This window comes from Heptranchias perlo, unplaced genomic scaffold, assembly GCF_035084215.1.
Source record: "Heptranchias perlo isolate sHepPer1 unplaced genomic scaffold, sHepPer1.hap1 HAP1_SCAFFOLD_290, whole genome shotgun sequence".
NCBI classification, from domain to species: Eukaryota; Metazoa; Chordata; class Chondrichthyes; order Hexanchiformes; family Hexanchidae; genus Heptranchias; species Heptranchias perlo.
The window spans coordinates 280,768-308,751 of NW_027139302.1; the positions used below are offsets into that span (position 1 = coordinate 280,768).

General features: G+C 46.4%; 1 protein-coding gene across 1 annotated transcript in view; it reads right to left on the minus strand.

The window, feature by feature from the left end:
* Positions 1-11,609: 11,609 nt before the first annotated feature.
* The window catches only part of LOC137310943 (probable G-protein coupled receptor 139), a 30,475-nt gene continuing 14,100 nt past the window's right edge, over positions 11,610-27,984 (minus strand). Inside the window, exon 2 of the mRNA XM_067978458.1 lies at positions 11,610-12,512. Within this exon, the coding sequence (XP_067834559.1) occupies positions 11,620-12,512 (893 nt within the window). The 3' untranslated portion in view covers positions 11,610-11,619. The remainder of the gene's footprint in view (positions 12,513-27,984) is intronic.

Genomic DNA, 27,984 nt, shown 5'->3' on the forward strand with positions numbered 1-27,984 from the left:
TGATCCATCTCAGCCTCCTCCCGATATCCCCACCATCACAGATGCCAGTCTTCAGCCAATTCGATTCACTCCACGTGCTATCAAGAAACGGTTGAGTGCACTGGATACAGCAAAGGCTATGGGCCCCGACAACATCCCAGCTGTAGTGCTGAAGACTTGTGCACCAGAACTAGCTGCACCTCTAGCCAAGCTGTTCCAGTGCAACTACAACATTGGCATCTACCCAACAATGTGGAAAATTGCCCAGGTATGTCCTGTCCACAAAAAGCAGGACAAATCCAATCCGGCCAATTACCGCCCCATCAGTCTACTCTCAATCATCAGCAAAGTGATGGAAGGTGTCGTCGACAGTGCTATCAAGCAGCACTTACTAACCAATGACCTGCTCACCGATGCTCAGTTTGGGATCCGCCAGGACCACTCGGCTCCGGACCTCATTACAGCCTTGGTCCAAACATGGACAAAAGAGCTGAATTCCAGAGGTGAGGTGAGAGTGACTGCCCTTGACATCAAGGCAGCATTTGACCAAGTGTGGCACCAAGGAGCCCGAGTAAAATTGAAGTCAATGGGAATCAGGGGGAAAACTCTCCAGTGGCTGGAGTCATACCTAGCACAAAGGAAGATGGTAGTGGTTGCTGGAGGCTAATCATCTCAGCCCCAGGACATTGCTGCAAGAGTTCCTCAAGGCAGTGTCCCAGGCCCAACCATCTTCAGTTGCTTCATCAATGACCTTCCCTCCATCATAAGGTCAGAAATGGGGATGTTCGCTGATGATTGCACAGTGTTCAGTTCCATTCGCGACCCCTCAGATAATGAAGCAGTCCGTGCCCGCATGCAACAAGACCTGGACAACATCCAGGCTTGGGCTGATAAGCAGCAAGTAACATTCACACCAGAAAAGTGCCAGGCAATGACCATCTCCAACAAGAGAGAGTCTAACCACCTCCCCTTGACATTCAACGGCATTACCATCGCCGAATCCCCCACCATCAACATCCTGGAGGTCACCATTGACCAGAAACGTAACTGGACCAGCCATATAAATACTGTGGCTACGAGAGCAGGTCAGAGGCTGGGTATTCTGTGGCGAGTGACTCACCTCCTGACTTCTCAAAGCCTTACCACCATCTACAAGGCACAGGTCAGGAGTGTGATGGAATAATCTCTACTTGCCTGGATGAGTGCAGTTCCAACAACACTCAAGAAGCTCGACACCATCCAGGACAAAGCAGCCTGCTGGATTGGCACCCCATCCTCCACCCTAAACATTCACTCCCTTCACCATCGGCGCACCGTGGCTGCAGTGTGTACCATCCATAAGATGCACTGCAGCAACTCGCCAAGGCTTCTTCGACAGCACCTCCCAAACCCGTGACCTCTCCCACTTAGAAGGACAAGGGCAGCAGACACATGGGAACAACACCACCTGCATGTTCCCCTCCAAGTCAGACACCATCCCGACTTGGAAATATATCGCCATTTCTTCATCGTCGCTGGATCAAAATCCTGGAACTCCCTTCCTAACAGCACTGTGGGAGAACCTTCACCACATGGACTGCAGCGGTTCAAGAATGCATCTCACCACCACCTTCTCAAGGGCAATTAGGGATGGGCAATAAATGTGGGCCTTGCCAGCGACGCCCACATCCCATGAACGAATAAAAAAAAATTTGTACCAAAGCTGCAGTGATGTCTGGAGCCAAGTGGTCCTGGCAGAATCCAAGCTGAGCATTGGTGCGTAGGTTATTGGTGAGTAAGTGCTGCTTGATAGCTGAGAGGAGCCGAGCCGAGCGGAGGGAGCTTCCGATAAAAGGCAGGATTTCAGAGCGCTGAGAACAGCTGAGAGGAGCCGAGCCGAGCAGAGGGAGCGTCCGATAAAAGGCGGGATTTCAGAGCGCTGAGAACAGCTGAGAGGAGCCGAGCCGAGGGAGCGTCCGATAAAAGGCGGGATTTCAGAGCGCTGAGAACAGCTGAGAGGAGCCGAGCCGAGCGGAGGGAGCTTCCGATAAAAGGCGGGATTTCAGAGCGCTGAGAACAGCTGAGAGGAGCCGAGCCGAGCGGAGGGAGCGTCCGATAAAAGGCGGGATTTCAGAGCGCTGAGAACAGCTGAGAGGAGCCGAGCCGAGCGGAGGGAGCGTCCGATAAAAGGCGGGATTTCAGAGCGCTGAGAACAGCTGAGAGGAGCCGAGCCGAGCCGAGCTGCGACCGAGTTCGAAGTGACGTCAGGAATCAGATCGGGACGCGACACAGGGGAGGCACCTGATTGGTGAGTAGGTTCAGGTGAGTATTTCTACTTATCTACAGTAACGAAAGTAAAAGGAAAGGGAAGGTCTGCAGGTCTTATCGGAAGTAGCGTTTATTTTTTAGTGAATCAAGGTCCCTGGTGTAGTTAACATTCTCTAAATTGAGAACAATTTAAAGGAGTAAACTCCTTAAAGGGAGTGGTAAGAAGTTTTTCTTTCCTTTTTTTTTCTCTTGACATTGTAGTTGTTCTTAAGCTAATTTAAGGGTTAAGTCATGGCAGGAGATCCCAGCGCCGTGTCATGTTCCTCTTGTGGGATGTGGGAATTCAGGGCTCCTTCCTGTATCCCTGATTCCTTCACCTGCGGGAAGTGTGTCCAGCTGCAGCTATTGTTTGACCGCTTGACGGCTCTGGAGCTGCGGATGGATTCACTTTGGAGCATCCGCGATGCTGAGAAAGTCGTGGATAGCACGTTCAGTGAGTTGGTCACACCGCAGATAAAAATTACTGAGGGAGATAGTGAATGGGTGACCAACAGACAGAGGAAGAGTAGGAAGGCAGTGCAGGGGTCCCCTGCGGTCATCTCCCTCCAAAACAGGTATACCGTTTTGGATACTGTTGGGGGAGATGGCTCACCAGGGGAAGGTGGCAGTGGCCAGGTTCATGGCACCGTGGCTGGCTCTGCTACACAGGAGGGCAGGAAAAAGAGTGGCAGAGCTATCGTGATAGGGGACTCGATTGTAAGGGGAATAGACAGGCGTTTCTGCGGACGCAACCGAGACTCCAGGATGGTATGTTGCCTCCCTGGTGCAAGGGTCAAGGATGTCTCGGAGCGGCTGCAGGACATTCTGGAGGGGGAGGGTGAACAGCCAGTTGTCGTGGTGCATATAGGCACCAACGATATAGGTAAAAAACAGGATGAGGTCCTACAAGCTGAATTTAGTGAGTTAGGAGTTAAACTAAAGAGTAGGACCTCAAAGGTAGTAATCTCAGGATTGCTACCAGTGCCACGGGTTAGTCAGAGTAGGAATGACAGGATAGCTAAGATGAATACGTGGCTTGAGAGATGGTGCAAGCTGGAGGGATTCAAATTCCTGGGCCATTGGAACCGGTTCTGGGGGAGGTGGGACCAGTACAAATTGGACGGTCTGCATCTGGGCAGGACTGGAACCAATGTCCTAGGGGGAGTGTTTGCCAGTGCTGTTGGGGAGGGTTTAAACTAATGTGGCAGGGGGATGGGAACCGATGCAGGAAGTCAGTGAGAAATAAAGTGGTGACAGAAACAAAACGCAGTAAGGGAGAGTGTACAGAACATGACCGGACAGATGGTCTGAGAAAGCAGGGCAAAGACCAAGGGAAGTCTAGATTAAACTGCATTTATTTCAATGCAAGAAGTCTGATGGGCAAGGCAGATGAACTCAGGGCATGGATGGGTACATGGGACTGGGATGTTATAGCTATTACTGAAACATGGCTAAGGGAGGGGCAGGACTGGCAGCTCAATGTTCCAGGGTACAGATGCTATAGGAAAGATAGAGCAGGAGGTAAGAGAGGAGGGGGAGTTGCGTTCTTGATTAGGGAGAACATCACGGCAGTAGTGAGAGGGGATATATCCGAGGGTTCGCCCACGGAGTCCATATGGGTAGAACTGAAAAATAAGAAGGGAGAGATCACTTTGATAGGATTGTACTACAGACCCCCAAATAGTCAACGGGAAATTGAGGAGCAAATATGTAAGGAGATTACAGACAGCTGCAAGAAAAATAGGGTGGTAATAGTAGGGGACTTTAACTTTCCCAACATTGACTGGGACAGCCATAGCATTAGGGGCTTGGATGGAGAGAAATTTGTTGAGTGTATTCAGGAGGAATTTCTCATTCAGTATGTGGATGGCCCGACTAGAGAGGGGGCAAAACTTGACCTCCTCTTGGGAAATAAGGAAGGGCAGGTGACAGAAGTGTTAGTGAGGGATCACTTTGGGACCAGTGATCATAATTCCATTAGTTTTAAGATAGCTATGGAGAAGGATAGGTCTGGCCCAAAAGTTAAAATTCTAAATTGGGGAAAGGCCAATTTTGATGGTATTAGACAGGAACTTTCAGAAGTTGATTGGGAGAGTCTGTTGGCAGGCAAAGGGACGTCTGGTAAGTGGGAGGCTTTCAAAAGTGTGTTAACCAGGGTTCAGGGTAAGCACATTCCTTATAAAGTGAAGGGCAAGGCTGGTAGAAGTAGGGAACCTTGGATGACTCGGGAGATTGAGGCACTCGTCAAAAAGAAGAAGGAGGCATATGACATGCATAGGCAGCTGGGATCAAGTGGATCCCTTGAAGAGTATAGAGATTGCCGGAGTAGAGTTAAGAGAGAAATCAGGAGGGCAAAAAGGGGATATGAGATTGCTTTGGCAGATCAGGCAAAGGTGAATCCAAAGAGCTTCTACAAATACATAAAGGGCAAAAGGGTAACTAGGGAGAGAGTAGGGCCTCTTAAGGATCAACAAGGTCATCTATGTGCGGAACCACAAGAGATGGGTGAGATCCTGAATGAATATTTCACATCGGTATTTACGGTTGAGAAAGGCATGGATGTTAGGGAACTTGGGGAAATAAATAGTGATGTCTTGAGGAGTGTACATATTACAGAGAGGGAGGTGCTGGAAGTCTTAACGCGCATCAAGGTAGATAAATCTCCTGGACCTGATGAAATGTATCCCAGGACGTTAAGGGAGGTTAGGGAGGAAATTGCGGGTCCCCTAGCAGAGATATTTGAATCATCCACCGCTACAGGTGAGGTGCCTGAAGATTGGAGGGTAGCAAATGTTGTGCCTTTGTTTAAGAAGGGCGGCAGGGAAAAGCCTGGGAACTACAGACCAGTGAGCCTGACATCTGTAGTGGGTAAGTTGTTAGAGGGTATTCTGAGGGACAGGATCTACAGGCATTTGGAGAGGCAGGGACTAATTAGGAACAGTCAGCATGGTTTTGTGAGAGGAAAATCATGTCTCACGAATTTGATTGAGTTTTTTGAAGGGGTAACCAAGAAGAGAGATGAGGGCTGTGCAGTAGACGTGGTCTACATGGACTTCAGCAAAGCATTTGACAAGGTACCGCATGGTAGGTTGTTACATAAGGTTAAATCTCATGGGATCCAAGGTGAGGTAGCCAATTGGATACAAAATTGGCTTGACGACAGAAGACAGAGGGTGGTTGTCGAGGGTTGTTTTTCAAACTGGATGCCTGTGTCCAGCGGTGTGCCTCAGGGATCGGTGCTGGGTCCGCTGTTATTTGTTATTTATATTAATGATTTGGATGAGAATTTAGGAGGCATGGTTAGTAAGTTTGCAGATGACACCAAGATTGGTGGCATTGTGGACAGTGAAGAAGGTTATCTAGGATTGCAACGGGATCTTGATCAATTGGGCCAGTGGGCCGATGAATGGCAGATGGAGTTTAATTTAGATAAATGTGAGGTGATGCATTTTGGTAGATCGAATCGGGCCAGGACCTACTCCGTTAATGGTAGGGCGTTGGGGAGAGTTATAGAACAAAGAGATCTAGGAGTACAGATTCATAGCTCCTTGAAAGTGGAGTCACAGGTGGATAGGGTGGTGAAGAAGGCATTCGGCATGCTTGGTTTCATTGGTCAGAACATTGAATGCAGGAGTTGGGATGTCTTGTTGAAGTTGTACAGGGCATTGGTGAGGCCACACTTGGAGTACTGTGTACAGTTCTGGTCACCCTATTATAGAAAGGATATTATTAAACTAGAAAGAGTGCAGAAAAGATTTACTAGGATGCTACCGGGACTTGATGGTTTGACTTACAGGGAGAGGTTAGACAGACTGGGACTTTTTTCCCTGGAGAGTAGGAGGTTAAGGGGTGATCTTATAGAAGTCTATAAAATAATGAGGGGCATAGATAAGGTCGATAGTCAAAATCTTTTCCCAATGGTAGGGGAGTCTATAACGAGGGGGCACAGATTGAAGGTGAGAGGGGAGAGATACAAAAGGATCCAGAGGGGCAATTTTTTCACTCAAAGGGTGGTGAGTGTCTGGAACGAGCTGCCAGAGGCAGTAGTAGAGGCGGGTACAATTTTGTCTTTTAAAAAGCATTTGGACAGTTACATGGGGAAGATGGGTATCGAGGGATATGGGCCAAGTGCAGGCAATTGGGACTAGCTTAGTGGTATAAACTGGGCGACATGGACATGTTGGGCCGAAGGGCCTGTTTCCATGTTGTAACTTCTATGATTCTATGATAGCACTTTCGACGACACTTTCCATCACATTGCTGATGATTGAGAGTAGACCAATAGAAACATAGAAACATAGAAAATAGGAGCAAGAGTAGGCTGATCTGATTGTGACCTGAACCCTTCGAGTCCCCTCAGGATCTTGTATGTTTCAATAAGATCACCTCTCATTCTTCTAAACTCCAGTGTTTACAGGCCCAACTTGTCCAACCTTTCCTCATAAGATAATCCCCTCATCCCAGGAATCAGTCGAGTGAATGTTCTCGAGCGATTCCTGGGATGAGGGGATTATCTTATGAGGAAAGGTTGAAACATATAAGATCCTGAGGGGACTTGAAGGGGTAGATGCTGAGAGGATGTTTCCCCTTGTGGGAGAGACTAGAACTAGGGGCCACAGTTTAAAAATAAGGGGTCTCCCATTTAAGACGGAGATGAGGAGAAATTTTTTCTCAGAGGGTCGTGAGTCTGTGGAACTCCCTTCCCCAGAGAGCGATGGAGGCAGGGTCAGTGAATATTTTTAAGGCCGAGTTAGATCGATTCCTGATTAACAAGGGGGTCAAAGGTTATCGTAGGTAGACGGGAAAGTAGGGTTCAGGTCACAATCAGATCAGCCATGATCTTATCAAATGGCAGAGCAGGATCGAGGGGCCGAATGGCCTACTCCTGCTCTTAATTCGTATGTTCGTAAGTTGCGATCGCGTAGGGAACGGTAAGTTTTTATTATTCGGGTTTGCCGCGGGCCCATTGAGCACCCCCCCCCCAACCCCCGCCCTGCTGCCATCCCACCACCCTTTTAAAATCGAGCCCATTGTGTCCAGTTCTGGGCCCTTTAGGAAAGATGTGACAGCCTTAGAGAGGGTGCAGAAAAGATTTACTAGAATGATTCCAGGGCTGAGGGACTTTAGTTACGTGGATAGACTGGAGAAGCTGGGGTTGTTCTCCTTGGAACAGAGACGGTTGCGAGGAGATTTGATCGAGGTATTCAAAATCATGAAGGGTCTAGACAGAGTAGATAGAGAGAAACTGTTCCCATTGGCGGAAGGGTCAAGAACCAGAGGGCATAGATTTAAGGTGATTGGCAAAAGAACCAAAGGTGACATGAGAAAAAACTTTTTTACGCAGCGAGTGGTTAGGATCTGGAATGCACTGCCCGAGGGGGTGGTGGAGGCAGATTCAATCATGGCCTTCAAAAGGGAACTGGATAAGTACTTGAAGGGAAAAATTTGCAGGGCTACGGGGAAAGAGCGCGGGAGTGGGACTAGCTGGATTGCTCTTGCATTGAGCCAGCACGGACTCGATGGGCCGAATGGCGTCCTTCTGTGCTGTAACCTTTCTATGAAATGTTCACCATTACTTGTTTATTGTCATATCTTTTAATCTAATTTCCCAATCAACCTTAGCCAACTCACCCCTCATACCTATCTAATTGGCTTTATTTAACTTAAGACTCCTGATTCGGACTTAAATACGTCATTCTCAAACGCAATGTGAAATTCTATCATATTATGAGCATTCAGCCCCTGAGGATCCTTTGCTATGAGATTACTAATTAATCCGGTTTCACTGCACAGACAAGATCTAAAATAACCTGTTCCCTGGTGACGTCTCGCTCTGGGAAACTGTCTGGAATGCATTCCATGAACTTGTCCTCCAATTTTGTTAATTTGATTTGCCCAGTCTATATGAAGATTAAAGTCCCCCACGATTATTGCATTTCCTTTGTTACAAGCTCCTTTTATTTCTTGATTTATACTCTGTCTAACAGTGTAACTAGTATTAGGGAGCCTATAAACTACTCCCACCAGTGTTTTCTGCCCCTTGTTATTTCTTATTTCCACCCAGACTGATTCTACTTGCTGATCTTCTGAGTGGAGACCCTTTCTCACCACTGTCCTTATCTCTTCCTTTATTATCAGGGCTACACCCCCACCAACCCCCAACTCCCTGTCTGTCTTTTCGAAAAGAGAAGTAGCCTGGAATATTTAGTTCCCAACCTTGGTCACCTTGCAACCACGTCTCAGTAACAGCTACTAAATCAAACCCATTTATCTCTATTTGTGCCATTAATTCCTCTCTCTTGTTACGAATGGTTCATGCATGCAGATAAAGAGCCTTTAATTTTAACTTTTTTCTATTTTTCCCTGATGCATTGTTACCGTGAAACTCTCTGTCCCTTCCTGACACACTCTGCTTAACAGAGAGTCGTGGTGAACGGTTGTTTTTCGCTTTTCTTGATCGAAAGTAATGACTTGGATTTGGGTGCACAGGGCACAACTTCAAAATTTGCAGAGGACACAAAACTTGGAAGGATAATAAAAAGTGAGGAGGATAATGATAGACTTCAATAGGCTACGGTAGCATAGTTTTTATGTTACTGGACTAGTAATCCTAAAGGCCTGGACTAATAAACCAGAATTTATGAGTTCAAATCCTGCCATGGCAGCTGGGGAATTTAAATTGAATTAATTAAATAAAATCTGGACTTAAAAAAAAACTAGTATCAGCAATGGTGGCCATGAAATGACCGGATTGTCATAAACCCATCCGGTTCACTGATGCCCTTTAGGGAAGGAAACCTGCCGTCCTTACCCGGTCTGGGCCCATATGTGACTCCAGACCCACAGCAATGTGGTTGATTCTTAATCACCCTCTGAAATGGCCGAGCAAGACACTCAGTTACACAATCTCACTACAGAAAGTCACAGGAAGAATAAAACCAGACGGACCACGAGACACCGGACACGACAAAGGCAAACCAAGCCCAGTTGGCCCTGCAAAGTCCTCCTCACTAACATCTGGGGAATTGTGCCAAAATTGGGAGAGCTGTCCCACAGACTAGTCGAGCAACAGCCTGACATAGTCATACTCACAGAATCATACCTTTCAGCCAACGTCCCAGACTCTTCCATCACCATCCCTGGGTATGTCCTGTCCCACCGGCAGGACAGACCCACCAGAGGTGGCGGTACAGTGATATACAGTCAGGAGGGAGTGGCCCTGGGAGTCCTCAACATTGACTCTGGACCCCATGAATTCTCATGGCATCAGGTCAAACATGGGCAAGGAAACCTCCTGCTGATTACCACCTACCGCCCTCCCTCAGCTGATGAATCAGTCCTCCATGTTGAACACCACTTGGAGGAAGCACTGAGGGTAGCAAGGGCACAAAATGTACTCTGGGTGGGGGACTTCAATGTCCATCACCAAGAGTGGCTCGGTAGCACCACTACTGACCAAGCTGGCCGAGTCCTGAAGGACATAGCTGCCAGACTGGGCCTGCAGCAGGCGGTGAGCGAACCAACACGAGGGAAAAATCTACTTGACCTCGTCCTCACCAATCTACCTGTCGCAAATGCATCTGTCCATGACAGTATTGGTAGGAGTGACCACCGCACGGTCCTCGTGGTAGATGAAGTCCCGTCTTCGCACTGAGGACACCATCCAACGTGTTGTGTGGCACTACCACCGTGCTAAATGGGATAGATTCAGAACAGATCTGGCAGCTCAAAACTGGGCATCCATGAGGCGCTGTGGGCCATCAGCAGCAGCAGAATTGTATTCCAGCACAATCTATAACCTCATGGCCCAGCATACTGGAAGCCTGTGGCCAGTGGGGTACCACAGGGATCGGTGCTGGGTCCCTTGCTGTTTGTGGTCTACATTAATGACTTGGATATGAATGTAAAAGGTATGATCAGTAAGTTCGCTGATGATACAAAAATTGGTAGGGTGGTAAATAGCGAGGAGGATAGCCTCAGTCTGCAGGACGATATAGATGGGTTGGTCAGATGGGCGGAACAGTGGCAAATGGAATTTAACCCGGAAAAGTGCGAGGTGATGCACTTTGGAGGGACTAACAAGGCAAGGGAATACACAATGAATGGGAGGACCCTAGGCAAGACAGAGGGTCAGAGGGATCTTGGTGTGCAAGTTCACAGATCCCTGAAGGCGGCGGAACAGGTAGATAAGGTGGTAAAGAAGGCATATGGGATACTTGCCTTTATTAGCCGAGGCATAGAATATAAGAGCAAGGAGGTTATGATGGAGCTGTATAAAACACTGGTTAGGCCACAGCTGGAGTACTGTGTGCAGTTCTGGTCGCCACACTACAGGAAGGATGTGATCGCTTTGGAGAGGGTGCAGAGGAGATTCACCAGGATGTTACCAGGGCTGGAGCGCTTCAGCTATGAAGAGAGACTGGGAAGATTGGGTTTGTTTTCCTTGGAGCAGAGGAGGCTGATTGAGGTGTACAAAATTATGAGGGGCACAGATAGGATGGATACTAAGGAGCTTTTTCCCTTCGTTGAGGGTTCTATAACAAGGGGACATAGATTCAAGGTAAAAGGCGGGAGGTTTAGAGGGGATTTGAGAAAGAACCTTATCACCCAGAGGGTGGTTGGAGTCTGGAACTCACTGCCTGAAAGGGTTGTGGAGGCAGGAACCCTCAACATTCAAGAAGCATTTGGATGAGCACTTGAAATGCCATAGCATACAAGGCTACGGACCAAATGCTGGAATATGGGATTAGAGTGGACAGGGCTGATGGCCGGCACGGACACGATGGGCCGAAGGGCCTCTATCCGTGCTGTATAACTCTATGACTCTATGACTCTATGACATATTCCTCACTCTACCATTACCAACAAGCCAGGGGATCAACCCTGCTTCAATGAGGAATGTAGAAGAGCATGCCAGGAGCAGCACCAGGCGTACCTAAAAATGAGGTGCCAACCTGGTGAAGCTACAACTCAGGACTACATGCATGCTAAACAGCGGAAGCAACATGCTATAGACAGAGCTAAGCGATTCCACAACCAACGGATCAGATCAAAGCTCTGCAGTCCTGCCGCATCCAGTCATGAATGGTGGTGGACAATTAAATAACTAACAGGAGGAGGAGGCTCTGTAAACATCCCCATCCTCAATGATGGTGGAGTCCAGCACGTGAGTGCAAAAGACAAGGCTGAAGCGTTTGCAACCATCTTCAGCCAGAAGTACCGAGTGGATGATCCATCTCAGCCTCCTCCCGATATTTGTTATGACTTCCTTTACGAAGCCACTGTTATAAATTTTTGGCACAAAAGGTTTGAGTTGTAAACCTGAGAAGTCAATCAGTTGTTTCAATGATTTAATTAATTCCTAATTCGAGTAAACAGATACATCACCGCGTTCTTCAGCTGCGCTCTGAACTTAGTTTGGGTCACGGCGTAAATACACGTGTTTGTGCAGCAACTCAGGAGCTGGAGCATGCGGCTTGTTTGCTGCAGAATAAACACTGGGTTATAGGGACCTTTATAATAATATGCATTTGTGATTCTTAACAATAGGAAATATAGAACACCCGTCATCCAAAGCAGCACAAAACTTCCAGATATCGCAAAGAGTAAAACTATGGATTTCCTTCTATTCTTCATCTCGGGATCGCTGTCTTTCTCACCACTGCTGTGGCCCCGGAGTCTCCTGCGAGCTCTGCTCGCCACTAAAATGTATCTGACAGTCAGAACATTGAGCAACAGAATCAAAGCGAATGGAAGCAAAGGGGTGAGAATACGATGGAGCCAAGCAAAGGCTGCCCACCCAAAGGAGGAGAAATAAGTTTGCTTTACGATACAGTCCCACGGGACATTGTCAGTTATATATTGAGGTCCAAATACGAAGTACCAGGGAATGCATTTTAACAAGCTCAGCACACACACAGTCACAATCACCACCGCTGCTGTTTCCTTGGTGCAATATTTTGTTTTCAGCTTTTGGCAACAAACAGCCACAAATCGATCAAAAGTGAAAGTGACCGTTAACCAGACGGAAGTGTCTGTGGCGGCGTTTAGCAGCACGATGATGAGACAACAGACGGGTGTGATGTCCAGGAAAGATCCTCGGAAATAAATATAACTAATCCGATACAATATCACATCAAAGATCACCACCAGTAGATCTGCCACTGACATCGCCACCAGGTAGCGAGTGATGCATTGGGAGAGGCCACAATTACCCCGGGACAAGATCATCATCGCCACCAAATTCACTGTAAAAAAAACACAGGATTGAAATTAATGATCAGGATCGGAGGAAAACCAGTTTTTTGATGAGGTAACAGAGAGGGTCGATGAGGGCAATGCAGTTGATGTGATGTATTTGGACTTTCATAAGGTGTTTGATAAAGTGCCACACGGTGGGCTTATCATCAAGATTGCGTCCCATGGAATCAAGGGGGCAGTAGCAATATGGATACAGAATTGGCTAAATGACGGGAAAGAGAGTAGTGGTGAACGGTTGTTTTTCGGACTGGAGGGAGGTGTACAGTGGTGTTCCCCAGAGGTCGGTGCTGGGACCATTGCTTTTCTTGATATATATTAATGACTTGGACGTTCGGGGCACAATTTCAAAATTTGCAGGTGACACAAAACTTGGAAGTGTAGTGAACAGTGAGGAGGATAGTTTTTTTTAAAATTCGTTCATGGGATGTGGGCGTCGCTGGTGCGGCTAACATTTCTTGCCCATCCCAAATTGCCCTCGAAAAGGTGGTGGTGAGCCGCCTTCTTGAACCGCTGCAGTCCGTGTGGTGAAGGTTCTCCCACAGTGCTGTTAGGAAGGGAGTTCCAGGATTTTGACTCAGCGACGATGAAGGAACGGCGATATATTTCCAAGTCGGGATGGTGTGAGACTTGGAGGGCAACGTGCAGGTAGGGTTGTTCCCATGTACCTGCTTCCCTTGTCCTTCTACGTGGTAGAGGTCGCGGGTTTGGGAGGTGCTGTCGAAGAAGCCTTGGCGAGTTGCTGCAGTGCATCCTGTGGATGGTACACACTGCAGCCATGGTGCGCCGGTGGTGAAGGGAGTGAATGTTTAGGGTGGAGGATGGGGTGCCAATTAAGTGGGCTGCTTTGTCCTGGATGGTGTCGAGCTTCTTGAGTGTTGTTGGAGCTGCACTCATCCAGGCAAGTGGAGAGTATTCCATCACACTCCTGACTTGTGCCTTGTAGATGGTGGAAAGGCTTTGGGGAGTCAGGAGGTGAGTCACTCGCTGCAGAATACCCAGCCTCTGACCTGCTCTCGTAGCCACAGTATTTATATGGCTGGTCCAGTTAAGTTTCAGATCAATGGTGACCCTCGGGATGTTGATGGTGGGGGATTCGGCGATGGTAATGCCATTGAATGTCAAGGGGAGGTGGTTAGACTCTCTCTTGTTGGAGATGGTCATTGTCTGTCACTTGTCTGGCGCGAGTGTTACTTGCCACTTAACAGCCCAAGCCTGGATGTTGACCAGGTCTTGCTGCATGCGGGCACGGACTGCTTCATTATCTGAGGGGCTGTGAATGGAACTGAACACTGTGCAATCATCAGCGAACATCCCCATTTCTGACCTTATGATGGAGAGAAGGTCATTGATGAAGCAGCTGAAGATGGTTGGGCCTAGGACACGGCCCTGAGGAATTCATGCAGCAATGTCCTGGGGCTGAGATGATTGGCCTCCTACAACCACTACCATCTTCCTTTATGCTAGGTATGACTCCAGCCACTGAAAGTTTTCCCCCTGATTCCCATGGACTTCAATTTTACTTGGGCTCCTTGGTGTCACACTCGGACAAATGCTACTTTGATGTCATGGGCAGTCACTCTCACCTCACCTCTGGAATTCAGTTCTCGGAATATAGGAACAGGAGTAGGCCATTCAGCCCCTCGTGCCTGCTCCACCATTTGATAAGATCATGGCTGATCTGTGATCTAACTCCATATACCTGCCTTTGGCCCATATCCCTTAATACCTTTGGTTGCCAAAAAGCTATCTATCTCAGATTTAAATTTAGCAATTGAGCTAGTATCAATTGCCATTTGCGGAAGAGAGTTCCAAACTTCTACAACCCTTTGTGTGTAGAAATGTTTTCTAATCTCACTCCTGAAAGGTCTGGCTCTAATTTTTAGACTGTGCCCCCTACTCCTAAAATCCCCAACCAGCAGAAATATTTTCTCTCTATCCACCCTATCTGTTCCCCTTAATATCTTATAAACTTCGATCAGATCACCCCTTAACCTTCGAAACTCTAGAGAATACAACCCCAATTTGTGTAATCTCTCCTCATAACTTAACCCTTGAAGTCCGGGTATCATTCCAGTAAACCTATGCTACACTCCCTCCAAGGCCAATATGTCCTTGGAGGGAGTGTCGGTGAGCGGCGGCAAAGATCGAGACCAGAGCGGGGATAAAAACAGCGCGGAGAGAGCGAGAGTTCAGTCGGTGAGCGGCGGGAAAGAGCGAGACCAGAGCTTACTCTGAGAGCGAGACTCTGAGACCAGCGGCAGTTCGGGGTGACGTCACCAGTCAGAAAGTGACGCGGCACAGGGGAGGCAGCTGATTGGTGAGTTGGTTCAGGTGAGTATTTCTACCATTTTACTGTAAGTAAAGTAATAAGAAAGGGAAGATCTGCAGGTTTTATAGCAGATAGTGTTTTCTTTCAGTGAACCTAGGTTCCTCGTATAGTTAACATTTTCTAATTTCAACGTAATTTAAAAGGGGTAACTAAGCTAAAGTAAGTCATGGCAGCAGACCTCGCACCCGTGATATGCCCCTCCTGCAAGATGTGGGAAGTCATGGACACTACCAGTGTCCCTGCCGACCATGTGTGCAGGAAGTGTGTCCACCTGCAGCTACTGACCGATCGTATCTCGGAGCTGGAGCTGCGGGTGGACTCACTGTGGAGCATCCGCGATGCAGAGAAACTCGTGGATAGCACGTTTAGTGAGTTGGTCACACCGCAGGTAAAGGGTATACAGGCAGGAAGTGAATGGGTGACCACCAGGAAGAGTAAGAGGTGCAGGCAGGTAGTGCAGGGGTCCCCTGTGGCCATCCCCCTCTCAAACAGATATGCCACTTTGGATGCTGTTGTGGGGGATGACTTATCAGGGGAAGGCAGCAGCAGCCAACTTCCTGGCACCAGGGGTAGCTCTGCTGCACAGGCTGGGAGGAAAAAGAGTGGAAGAGCTATAGTGATAGGGGACTCAATTGTAAGGGGAATAGATAGGCGTTTCTGCGGCCGCAACCGAGACTCCAGGATGGTGTGTTGCCTCCCTGGTGCAAGGATCAAGGACGTCTCGGAGCGGCTACAGAACATTTTGGAGGGGGAGGGCGAACAGCCAGCTGTCGTGGTGCACATAGGCACCAACGATATAGGTAAAAAAGGGGATGAGGTCCTAAAAGCAGAATATAGGGAGTTAGGAGGTAAATTAAAAAATAGGACCTCAAAGGTAGTAATCTCAGGATTGCTGCCAGTGCCACGTGCAAGTCAGAGTAGAAATAGGAGGATATTTCAAATGAATACGTGGCTGGAGGAATGGTGCAAGGGGGAGGGATTCAAATTCCTGGGACACTGGAAACGGTTCTGGGGGAGGTGGGACCAGTACAAACCGGACGGTCTGCACCTGGGCAGGGCCGGGACCGCTGTCCTAGGAGGAGTGTTTGCTAGTGCTGTTGGGGAGGGTTTAAACTAAAGTGGCAGGGGGTTGGGAACCTGAGCAGGGAGAGAGAGGAAAGCGTAACAGGAAGGGACAGAAGGTATGGAGTAATAGGTAAAGTGTTAAAAAAGGAAAAAGCAGGAACTAAGCGTCACAAAACAGATTTGAAAGTTCTTTATCTGAATGCACGTAGCATTCGTAACAAAATGGACGAGTTAACGGCACAAATAACTACGTATGGGTATGATCTTTTGGCCATTACAGAAACATGGCTGCAGGGTGACAACCACTGGGAATTAAATATGCCAGGGTATTTAACAATCAGGAAGGACAGGCAGGAAGGAAGGGGAGGTGGGGTGGCTATGTTAATAAAGGAAGGAATCACTGTAATACAGAGAAATGATATTGGGACAAAGCATCAGGATAATGAAACAGTTTGGGTGGAGATAAGGAATAATAAGGGGAAAAAAACATTAGTGGGCGTAGTATATAGGCCTCCTAATAGTTGCAACTCTGCTGGAAGAAGTATTCATCAGGAAATAGTCGGGGCATGTAATAAGGGAACAGCTATAATTATGGGGGATTTTAATTATCATATTAACTGGACAAATCAAATTGGGCAGAGCAGCCTTGAGGACGAGTTCATTGAGTGCATCAGGGATGGATTTCTTGAGCAGTATGTAACTGATCCTACAAGGGGGCAGGCAACCTTGGACCTGGTCCTGTGTAATGAGTCAGGATTAATTAATAATGTCCTAGTTAAGGATCCCCTTGGAACGAGCGACCACAACATGGTTGAATTCCATATCCAATTAGAGGGTGAGAAGGTTGATTCTCAAACAAGCGTACTGAGCTTGAATAAAGGAGACTATGATGGTATGAGAGCGGAATTGATTAAAGTGGACTGGGAAAATAGATTAAAGGGTAAGACGGTACATGAGCAGTGGTGTTCATTCAAGGAGTTATTTTACAACTTTCAAAATAAATATATTCCACTGAGGAAAAAAGGGTGTAAAAGAAATGACAGCCATCTGTGGCGAAGTAAAGAAATCAAGGATAGTATCCGACTAAAAACAAGGACATATAAGGTAGCCAAACTTAGTGGGAGGATAGAAGATTGGGAATTCTTCAAAAGACAGCAAAAAGTAACTAAAGGATTGATTAAGAAAGGGAAGTTAGATTATGAAAAGAAATTAGCAAAAAATATAAAAACAGATAGCAAGAGTTTCTATAGTTATATAAAAAGAAAAAGGGTGGCTAAGGCAAACATAGGTCCCTTAGAGGATGAGACCGGGAAATTAATGGTGGGAAACATGGAGATGGCAAAAGTGCTGAACAAATATTTTGTTTCAGTCTTTACAGTAGAGGACACTAAGAATATCCCAACACTGGACAAACAGGGGACTCTATGGGGGGAGGAGCTAAATACGATTAAAATCAATCAGGAGATGGTACTCAGTAAAATAATGGGACTCAAAGCGGATAAATCCCCTGGACCTGATGGCTTCCATCCTAGGGTCTTGAGGGAAGTGGCAGTAGGGATTGTGGATGCTTTGGTGATAGTTTTCCAAAATTCCCTGGACTCAGGAGAGGTCCCGGCAGATTGGAAAACTGCTAATGTAACACCGTTATTTAAAAAGGGTAGTAGGCAGAAGGCTGGAAATTATAGGCCAGTTAGCTTAACATCTGTGGTGGGTAAAATTTTGGAGTCTATTATTAAGGAGACAGTAACGGAACATTTAGATAAGCATAATTTAATAGGACAAAGTCAGCATGGCTTTATGAAGGGGAAGTCATGTCTGACAAATTTGCTTGAGTTCTTTGAGGATATAACGTACATGGTGGATAAAGGGGAACCAGTGGACATAGTGTATTTAGACTTCCAGAAGGCATTCGACAAGGTGCCAACATAAAAGATTATTACTTAAGATAAAAAATCACGGGATTGGGGGTAACATTCTGGCATGGGTGGAGGATTGGTTATCGAACAGGAAGCAGAGAGTTGGGATAAATGGTTCATTTTCGGACTGGCAACCAGTAACCAGTGGTGTTCCACAGGGGTCGGTGCTGGGTCCCCAACTCTTTACAATCTATATTAACGATTTGGAGGAGGGGACCGAGTGCAACATATCAAAATTTGCAGATGATACAAAGATGGGAGGGAAAGTAGAGAGTGAGGCGGACATAAAAAACCTGCAGGGGGATATAGACAGGCTGGGTGAGTGGGCGGAGATTTGGCAGATGCAATATAATATTGGAAAATGTGAGGTTATGCACTTTGGCAGGAAAAATCATAGAGCAAGTTATTTTCTTAATGGCGAGAGACTGGAAAGTACTGCAGTACAAAGGGATCTGGGGGTCCTAGTGCAAGAAAATCAAAAAGTTGGTATGCAGGTGCAGCAGGTGATCAAGAAAGCCAACGGAATGTTGGCTTTTATTGCTAGGGGGATAGAATATAAAAACAGGGAGGTATTGCTGCAGTTATATAGGGTATTGGTGAGACCGCACCTGGAATACTGCATACAGTTTTGGAGTCCATACTTAAGAAAAGACATACTTGCTCTCGAGGCAGTACAAAGAAGGTTCACTCGGTTAATCCCGGGGATGAGGGGGCGGACATATGAGGAGAGGTTGAGTAGATTGGGACTCTACTCATTGGAGTTCAGAAGAATGAGAGGCGATCTTATTGAAACATATAAGATTGTGAAGGGGCTTGATCGGGTGGATGCAGTATGGATGTTCCCAAAGATGGGTGAAACTAGAACTAGGGGGCATAATCTTAGAATAAGGGGCTGCCCTTTCAAAACTGAGATGAGGAGAAACTTCTTCACTCAGAGGGTGGTAGGTCTGTGGAATTTGCTGCCCCAGGAAGCTGTGGAAGCTACATCATTAAATAAATTTAAAACAGAAATCGACAGTTTTCTAGAAGTAAAGGGAATTAGGGGTTATGGGGAGCGGGCAGGAAATTGGACATGAAGCTGAGTTCGGATCGGTCAATGCCCTGTGGGTGGCGGAGAGGGCCCAGGGGCTGTGTGGCCGGGTCCTGCTCCTACTTCTTGTGTTCTTTAGATTTGTGGTTGGGATCAGATCAGCCATGATCTTATTGAATGGCGGAGCAGGCTCGAGGGGCCGATTGGCCTACTCCTGCTCCAAGTTCTTATGTTCTTATGTTCTTCCGAAGGTGCGGTGCCCAGAACTGCTCACAGTACTCCAGGTGCAGTCTAACCAGGGTTTTGTATAGCTGCAGCATAACTTCTGCCCCCTTGTACTCTCGTCCTCCAGATATAAAGGCCAGCATTCCATTAGCCTTGTTGATTATTTTCTGCACCTGTTCATGACACTTTAATGATCCATGTACCTGAACCCCTAAGTCCCTTTGGACATCCACTGTTTTTAACTTTTTACCATTTAGAAAGTAACCTGTTCTATCCTTTTTTGATCCAAAGTGGATGACCTCACATTTGTCTACATTGAATTCCATTTGCCACAGTTTTGCCCATTCACAGAATCTATCAATATCCCTTTGTAATTTTATGTTTTCATCTACACTGCTTACAATGTCACCAATCTTTGTGTCATCGGCAAACTTAGATATGAGACTTTCCATGCCTTCATCTAAGTCGTTCATAAATATTGTGAATAATTGAGGCCCCAAGACAGATCCCTGTGGGACTCCACTAGTCACATCCTGCCAATGTGAGTACCTACCCATTATCCCTACTCTCTGTCGCCTTTCGCTCAGCCAACTTCCTAACCAAGTCCGTATTTTTCCTTCAATTCCATGAGCTTCTTTCTGAGCTAACAGTCTCTTATTTGGGACCTTATCAAATGCCTTCTGGAAGTCCATGTAAATAACATCCATTGACGTTCCCCTGTCCACTTCTTTAGTCACATCTTCAAAAAATTCAATCAGGTTTGTCAGGCATAACCTACCTTTCACAAATCCATGCTGGCTCTCTCTGATTAACTGAAAATTCGAGGTGTTCAGTCACCCTATCCTTAATTATAGACTCCAGCATTTTCCCCACAACAGATGTTAGGCTAACTGGTCTATAATTCCCCGGTTTCCCTCTCTCTCCTTTCTTAAAAAGCAGAGTGACATGTGCAATTTTCCAATCTGGAGGGACAGTTCCTGAATCTAGAGAAATTTGAAAGATTATAGTTAGGGCATCTGCAATGTGCTCACCTACTTCCTTTAAAACCCTGGGATGGAAACCATCTGGTCCTGGGGATTTGTCACTCTTTAGTGCTATTATTTTCTTCATTACTGTTGCTTTACTTATGTTAATTTTATTGAGTCCCTGTCCCCAATTCAATATAAGTTTTCTTGGGACTTCTGGCATGCTATCCTCTTTGTCGACTGTAAATACTGACGCAAAGTAATTGTTCAACATGTCCGCCATTTCCCCATTGTCAATGACAATATCCCCACTTTCAGTTTTTAAGGGGCCAACACTGCTCCTGACCACCCTCTTTTTCCTAATATAACTATAAAAGTTCTTCGTATTGGTTTTGATATCCCTTGCGAGTTTCTTTTCATACTCTCTTTTTGTAGCTCTTACTATCTGTTTTGTGACCCTTTGTTCATCTTTGTATCTTTCCCATTCGCCAGGATCTGTGCCATTTTTTGTCTTTTTGTATGCCCTTTCCTTATATCTTCTACTGTCCCTTACCTCTTTAGTTGTCCATGGCTTTTTTTTTTCGGCAAGTAGAGTTCTTGCCCCTCAGGGGTATAAACCGATTCTGTATCACGTTAAATGTTTCTTTAAACGTTTCCCACTGATCATCAGTCGTTTTACCCATTGATAGATTTGCCCAGTTTACTGTGGACAGTCTCTGTCTCATCCCATTGAAGTCGGCCTTACCCAAGACTAGAAACTTAGCAGATGATTCACTTTTTTCCTTTCAAACACGACATTGAACTCAATCATGTTATGATCGCTATTGGATAGATGTTCACGCACAGTTAAGCCGTTAACTAAATCTGATTCATTACTCATTACTAAATGATTATGTATTTGTAGAAGCTCTTTGGATAAAAAAAAAATACATAAAGGGCAAAAGAGTAACTAGGGAGAGAGGAGGGCCTCTTAAGGATCAACAAGGTCATCTATGTGCGGAACCACAAGAGATGGGTGAGATCCTAAATGAATATTTCACATCGGTATTTACAGTTGAGAAAGGCATGGATGTTAGGGAACTTGGGGAAATAAATAGTGATGTCTTGAGGAGTGTACATATTACAGAGAGGGAGGTGCTGGAAGTCTTAACGCGCATCAAGGTAGATAAATCTCCTGGACCTGATGAAATGTATCCCAGGACGTTATGGGAGGTTAGGGAGGAAATTGCGGGTCCCCTAGCAGAGATGTTTGAATCATCGACAGCTTCAGGTGAGGTGCCTGAAGATTGGAGGGTAGCAAATGTTGTGCCTTTGTTTAAGAAGGGCGGCAGGGAAAAGCCTGGGAACTACAGACCGGTGAGCCTGACATCTGTAGTGGGTAAGTTGTTCGAGGGTATTCTGAGAGACAGGATCTACAGGCATTTGGAGAGGCATGGACTGATTAGGAACAGTCAGCATGGCTTTGAGAGAGGAAAATCATGTCTCACAAATTTGATTGAGCTTTTTGAAGGGGTAACCAAGAAGATAGATGAGGGCTGTGCAGTAGACGTGGTCTACATGGACTTCAGCAAAGCTTTTGACAAGGTACCGCATGGTAGGTTGTTACATGAGGTTAAATCTCACGGGATCCAAGGTGAGGTAGCCAATTGGATACAAAATTGGCTTGACGACAGAAGACAGAGGGTGGTTGTAGAGGGTTGTTTTTCAAACTGGAGGCCTGTGACCAGCGGTGTGCCTCAGGGATCAGTGCTGGGTCCGCTGTTATTTGTTATTTATATTAATGATTTGGATGAGAATTTAGGAGGCATGGTTCGTAAGTTTGCAGATGACACCAAGATTGGTGGCATTGTGGACAGTGAAGAAGGTTATCTATGATTGCAACGGGATTTTGATAAATTGGGCCAGTAGGCCGATGAAGTTTAATTTAGATAAATGTGAGGTGATGCATTTTGGTAGATCGAATCGGGCCAGGACCTACTCCGTTAATGGTAGGGCGTTGGGGAGAGTTATAGAACAAAGAGATCTAGGAGTACAGGTTCATAGCTCCTTGAAAGTGGAGTCACAGGTGGATAGGGTGGTGAAGAAGGCATTCAGCATGCTTGGTTTCATTGGTCAGAACATTGAATACAGGAGTTGGGATGTCTTGTTGAAGTTGTACAAGACATTAGTAAGGCCACACTTGGAGTACTGTGTACAGTTCTGGTCACCCTATTATAGAAAGGATATTATTAAACTAGAAAGAGTGCAGAAAAGATTTACTAGGATGCTACCGGGACTTGATGGTTTGACTTATAGGGAGAGGTTGGATAGGCTGAGACTTTTTTCCCTGGAGAGTAGGAGGTTTAGGGGTGATCTTATAGAAGTCGATAAAATAATGAGGGGCATAGATAAGGTAGATAGTCAAAATCTTTTCCCAAAGGTAGGGGAGTCTATAACGAGGGGACATAGATTTAAGGTGAGAGGGGCGAGATACAAAATGGCCCAGAGGGGCAATTTTTTCACTCAAAGGATGGTGAGTGTCTGGAACGAGCTGCCAGAGGCAGTAGTAGAGGCGGGTACAATTTTGTCTTTTAAAAAGCATTTGGACAGTTACATGGGTAAGATGGGTACAGAGGGATATGGGCCAAGTGCAGGCAATTGGGACTAGCTTAGTGGTATAAACTGGGCGACATGGACATGTTGGGCCGAAGGGCCTGTTTCCATGTTGTAACTTCTATGATGCTATGATAAATCTAGTATGGCTTGCCCCCTTTTTGCCTCCAGGACATACTGCTGTAGAAAACTATCCCGGACACACTCATAGAATCATAGAAGTTTACAACATGGCCCAACATGTCCATGTCGCCCAGTTAAGAAATTCACTACCTTTCTGACAGTTGCTGGTCTGCTTTTCCCAATCTATGTGATGGTTCAAGTCCCCCATTAAGTCCACTATGCCTTTCTTACAAGCTTGTCTAATCTCTGCATTTATACAATCTACCACTTCAGAGCTGCTGCCAGGGCTCCTGTACACAACCCCCACTATAGTCTTGGATCCTTTCCTATTTCTCAATTCAACCCATAAAGTCTCTGTTGGCTGCTTACCCCTCGTTAAATCCCCCTTTATCATAAGAACATAAGAAATAGGAGCAGGAGTAGGCCAATCGGCCCCTCGAGCCTGCTCCGCCATTCAATAAGATCATGGCTGATCTGATCCCAACCACAAATCTAAAGAACACAAGAAGTAGAAGCAGGACCCGGCCACTCAGCCCCTGGGCCCTCTCCGCCACCCACAGAGCCTTGACCGATCCGAGCTCAGCTTCATGTCCAATTTCCTGCCCGCTCCCCATAACCCCTAATTCCCTTTACTTCTAGAAAACTGTCTATTTCTGTTTTAAATTTATCTAATGATGTAGCTTAAACAACTGTTTGTACTATTTGTATTGTAGATTTCCCCTGGGTCTTCCCCTCTCTTGCTGCTCTCAACTTTACTCCCTTCTGACTCCCCGCTCAGGTTCCCATCCCCCTGCCACTCTAGTTTAAACCTTCCCCAACAGCACCAGCAAACACCCCCGCAAGGACATTGGTCCCGGTCCTGCTCGGGTGTAACCCGTCCCGCTTGTACAGGTCCCGCCTTCCCCAGAACCAGTCCCAATGTCCCAGGAATCTAAATCCCTCCCTCCAACACCATCCCTGCAGCCACGCATTCATCCTGTCTATTCTCCTGTTCCTATACTCACTCGCACATGGCACTGGGAGTAATCCTGAGATCACTACCTTTGAAGTCCTGCTTTTTAATTTATCTCCTAACTCCTTAAATTCACCTTGCAGGACCCCATCCCATTTTTTTACCTATGTCGTTGGTACCGATATGGACCACGACTACTGGCTGTTCACCCTCCCCCTCCAGAATGTCCTGCAGCCGCTCCGTGACATCCTTGACCCGAGCACCAGGGAGGCAACATACCATCCTGGAATCACGTTTGTGGCCGCAGAAACGCCTATCTGTTCCCCTTACAATTGAATCCCCTATCACTATAGCCCTGCCACTCTTCTTCCTCCCCTCCTGTGCAGCAGAGACACCCGTGGTGCCCCGAACCTGGCTCTTGCTGCTTTCCCCTGATAAACCATCTCCCCCAACAGTATCCAAAGCAGAATATCTGTTTGAGAGGGAGATGGCCCCAGGGGACTCCTGCTCTACCTGCCTAGTCCTTTAACTCTGCCTGGCGGTCACCCATTTCCTTTCTGCCTGCGTAATCTTTACCTGCGGTGTGACCACCTCACTGAACGTGCTATCCACGATAGTCTCAGCATCGCGGATGCTCCACAGTGAATCCACCCGCAGCTCCAGCTCCGAAATGCGGTTAGCCAGTAGCTGCAGCTGGACACACTTCCTGCACACACGTTCTTTTGTCCACGTTTGGACCAAGGCTATAATGAGGTCTGGAGCCGAGTGGTCCTGGCGGAACCCAAACTGAGCATCGGTGGGCAGGTTATTGGTGAGTAAGTGCCGCTTGATAGCACTGTCGATGACACCTTCCATCACTTTGCTGATGATTGAGAGTAGACTGATGGGGCAGTAATTGTTCGGATTGGATTTGTCCTGCTTTTTGTGGACAAGACATGCCTCGGCAATTTTCCACATTGTCAGGTGGATGCCAGTGTTGTAGCTGTACTGGAACAGTTTGGCCAGAGGCACGGCCAGTTCTGGAGCACACGTCTTCAGCACTACAGTCGGGATGTTGTCGGGGCCCATAGCCTTTGCTGCATCCAGTGCAGGGACCGGTTCTGGGGAAGGTGGGACCTGTACAAGCGGGACGGGTTACACCCGAGCAGGACCGGGACCAATGTCCTCGTGGGGGTGTTTGCTAGTGCTGTTGGGGAAGGTTTAAACTAGAGTGGCAGGGGGATGGGAACCTGAGCGGGGAGTCAGAAGGGAATAAAGGTGAGAGCAGCAAGAGAGGGGAAGACCCAGGGGAAATCTACAATACAAATAGTACAAACAGTTGTTCAAGAACAAGTGAAAGGGAAAAGCGTAGAGCAGCGGAAAGAAAGTGTACTTTAGGCACGAGAGATAAAATAAAAACTAGAAGGTGCAAGGCGATTAACCCAGCATCAAAGCTGTGGCAGGGGGTTGGGAACCTGAGCAGGGAGACAGAGGAAAGCGTGTCAGGAAGGGACAGAAGGTATGGAGTAAAAGGTAAAGTGTTAAAAAAGGAAAAAGTTGGAACTAAGTGTCACAAAACATATTTGAAAGTTCTTTATCTGAATGCACGTAGCTTTCGTAACAAAATGGACGAGTTAACGGCACAAATAACGACGTATGGGTATGATCTTGTGGCCATTACAGAAACATGGCTGCAGGGTGACAACGACTGGGAATTAAATATGCCAGGGTATTTAACAATCAGGAAGGACAGGCAGGAAGGAAGGGGAGGTGGGGTGGCTATGTTAATAAAGGAAGGAATCACTGTAATACAGAGAAATGATATTGGGACAAAGGATCAGGATAATGAAACAGTTTGGGTAGAGATAAGGAATAATAAGGGGAAAAAAACACTCGTGGGCGTAGTATATAGGCCTCCTAATAGTTGCAACTCTGCTGGAAGAAGTATTCATCAGGAAATAGTCGGGGCATGTAATAAGGGAACAGCTATAATTATGGGGGATTTTAACTATCATATTAACTGGACAAATCAAATTGGGCAGGGCAGCCTTGAGGAAGAGTTTATTGAGTGTATTAGGGATGGATTTCTTGAGCGGTATGTAACTGATCCTACAAGGGGGCAAGCAACCTTGGACCTGGTCCTGTGTAATGAGCCGGGATTAATTAATAATGTCCTAGTTAAGGATCCCCTTGGAATGAGTGACCATAACATGGTTACATTCCATATCCAATTAGAGGGTGAGAAGGTTAGTTCTCAAACAAGTGCACTGAGCTTGAATAAAGGAGACTATGATGGTATGAGAGCGGAATTGATGAAAGTGGACTGGGAAAATAGTTTAAAGGGTAAGACGGTACATGAGCAGTGGTGTTCATTCAAGGAGTTATTTTACAACTTTCAAAATAAATATATTCCACTGAGGAAAAAAGGGTGTAAAGGAAATGACAGCCATCCGTGGCTAAGTAAAGAAATTAGGGATAGTATCTGACTAAAAACAAGGACATATAAGGTAGCCAAACTTAGTGGGAGGATAGAAGATTGGGAAGTCTTCAAAAGACAGCAAAAAGTAACGAAAGGATTGATCAAGAAAGGGAAGATAGATTATGAAAATAAATTAGCAAAAAATATAAAAACAGATAGCAAGAGTTTCTCCAGTTATATAAAATGAAAAAGGGTGGCTAAGGCAAACGTAGGTCCCTTAGAGGATGAGACCGGGAAATTAATGGTGGGAAACATGGAGATGGCAAAAATGCTGAACAAATATTTTGTTTCAGTCTTTACGGTAGAGGACACTAAGAATATCCCAACAGTGGACAAACAGGGGGCTCTAGGGGGCGGGGGGGGGAGGAGGTAAATACCATTAAAATCACTAAGGAATTGGTGCTCAGTAAATTAATGGGACTCAAGGCGGATAAATCCCCTGGACCTGATGGCTTCCATCCTAGGGTCTTGAGGGAAGTGGCAGTAGGGATTGTGGATGCTTTGGTAATAATTTTCCAAAATTCTCTGGACTCGGCAAAGGTCCCGGCAGATTGGAAAACTGCTAATGTAACACCCTTATTTAAAAAGGGTAGTAGGCAGAAGGCTGGAAATTATAGACCAGTTAGCCCAACATCTGTGGTGGGTAAAATTTTGGAGTCTATTATTAAGGAGACAGTAACGGAACATTTGGATAAACATAATTTAATAGGACAAAGTCAGCATGGCTTTACGAAGGGGAAGTCATGTGTGACAAATTTGCTTGAGTTCTTTGAGGATAGAACGTACAGGGTGGATAAAGGGGAACCAGTGGACGTAGTGTATTTAGACTTCCAGAAGGCATTCGACAAGGTGCCACATAAAAGATTATTGCTCAAGATAAAGAATCACTGGATTGGGGGTAATATTCGGGCATGGCTGGAGGATTGGTTATCTAACAGGAAGCAGAGAGTTGGGATAAATGGTTCATTCTCGGACTGGCAACCAGTCGCCAGTGGTGTTCCGCTGGGGTCGGTGCTGGGTCCCCAACTCTTTACAATCTATATTAACGATTTGGAGGAGGGGACCAAGTGTAAAATATCAAAGTTTGCAGATGATACAAAGATGGGAGGGAAAGTAGAGAGTGAGGAGGACATAAAAAACCTACAAGGGGATATGGACAGGCTGGGTGAGTGGGCGGAGATTTGGCAGATGCAATACAATGTTGGAAAATGTGAGGTTATGCACTTTGGCAGGAAAAATCGGAGAGCAAGTTATTATTTCAATGGCGAGAAACTGGAAAGTACTGCAGTACAAAGGGATCTGGGGGTCCTAGTGCAAGAAAATCAAAAGGTTAGTATGCAGGTGCAGCAGGTGATCAAGAAGGCCAACGGAATGTTGGCTTTTATTGCTAGGGGGATAGAATATAAAAACAGGGAGGTATTGCTGCAGTTATATAAGGTATTGGTGAGACCGCACCTGGAATGCTGCATACAGTTTTGGTGTCCATACTTAAGAAAAGACAGACTTGCTCTCGAGGCAGTACAAAGAAGGTTCACTCGGTTAATCCCGGGGATGAGGGGGCAGAGATATGAGGAGAGGTTGAGTAGATTGGGACTCTACTCATTGGAGTTCAGAAGAATGAGAGGCGATCTTATTGAAACATATAAGATTGTGAAGGGGCTTGATCGGGCGGATGCGGTAAGGATGTTCCCAAGGATGGGTGAAACTAGAACGAGGGGCATAATCTTAGAATAAGGGGCTGCTCTTTCAAAACTGAGATGAGGAGAAACTTCTTCACTCAGAGGGTGGTAGGTCTGTAGAATTG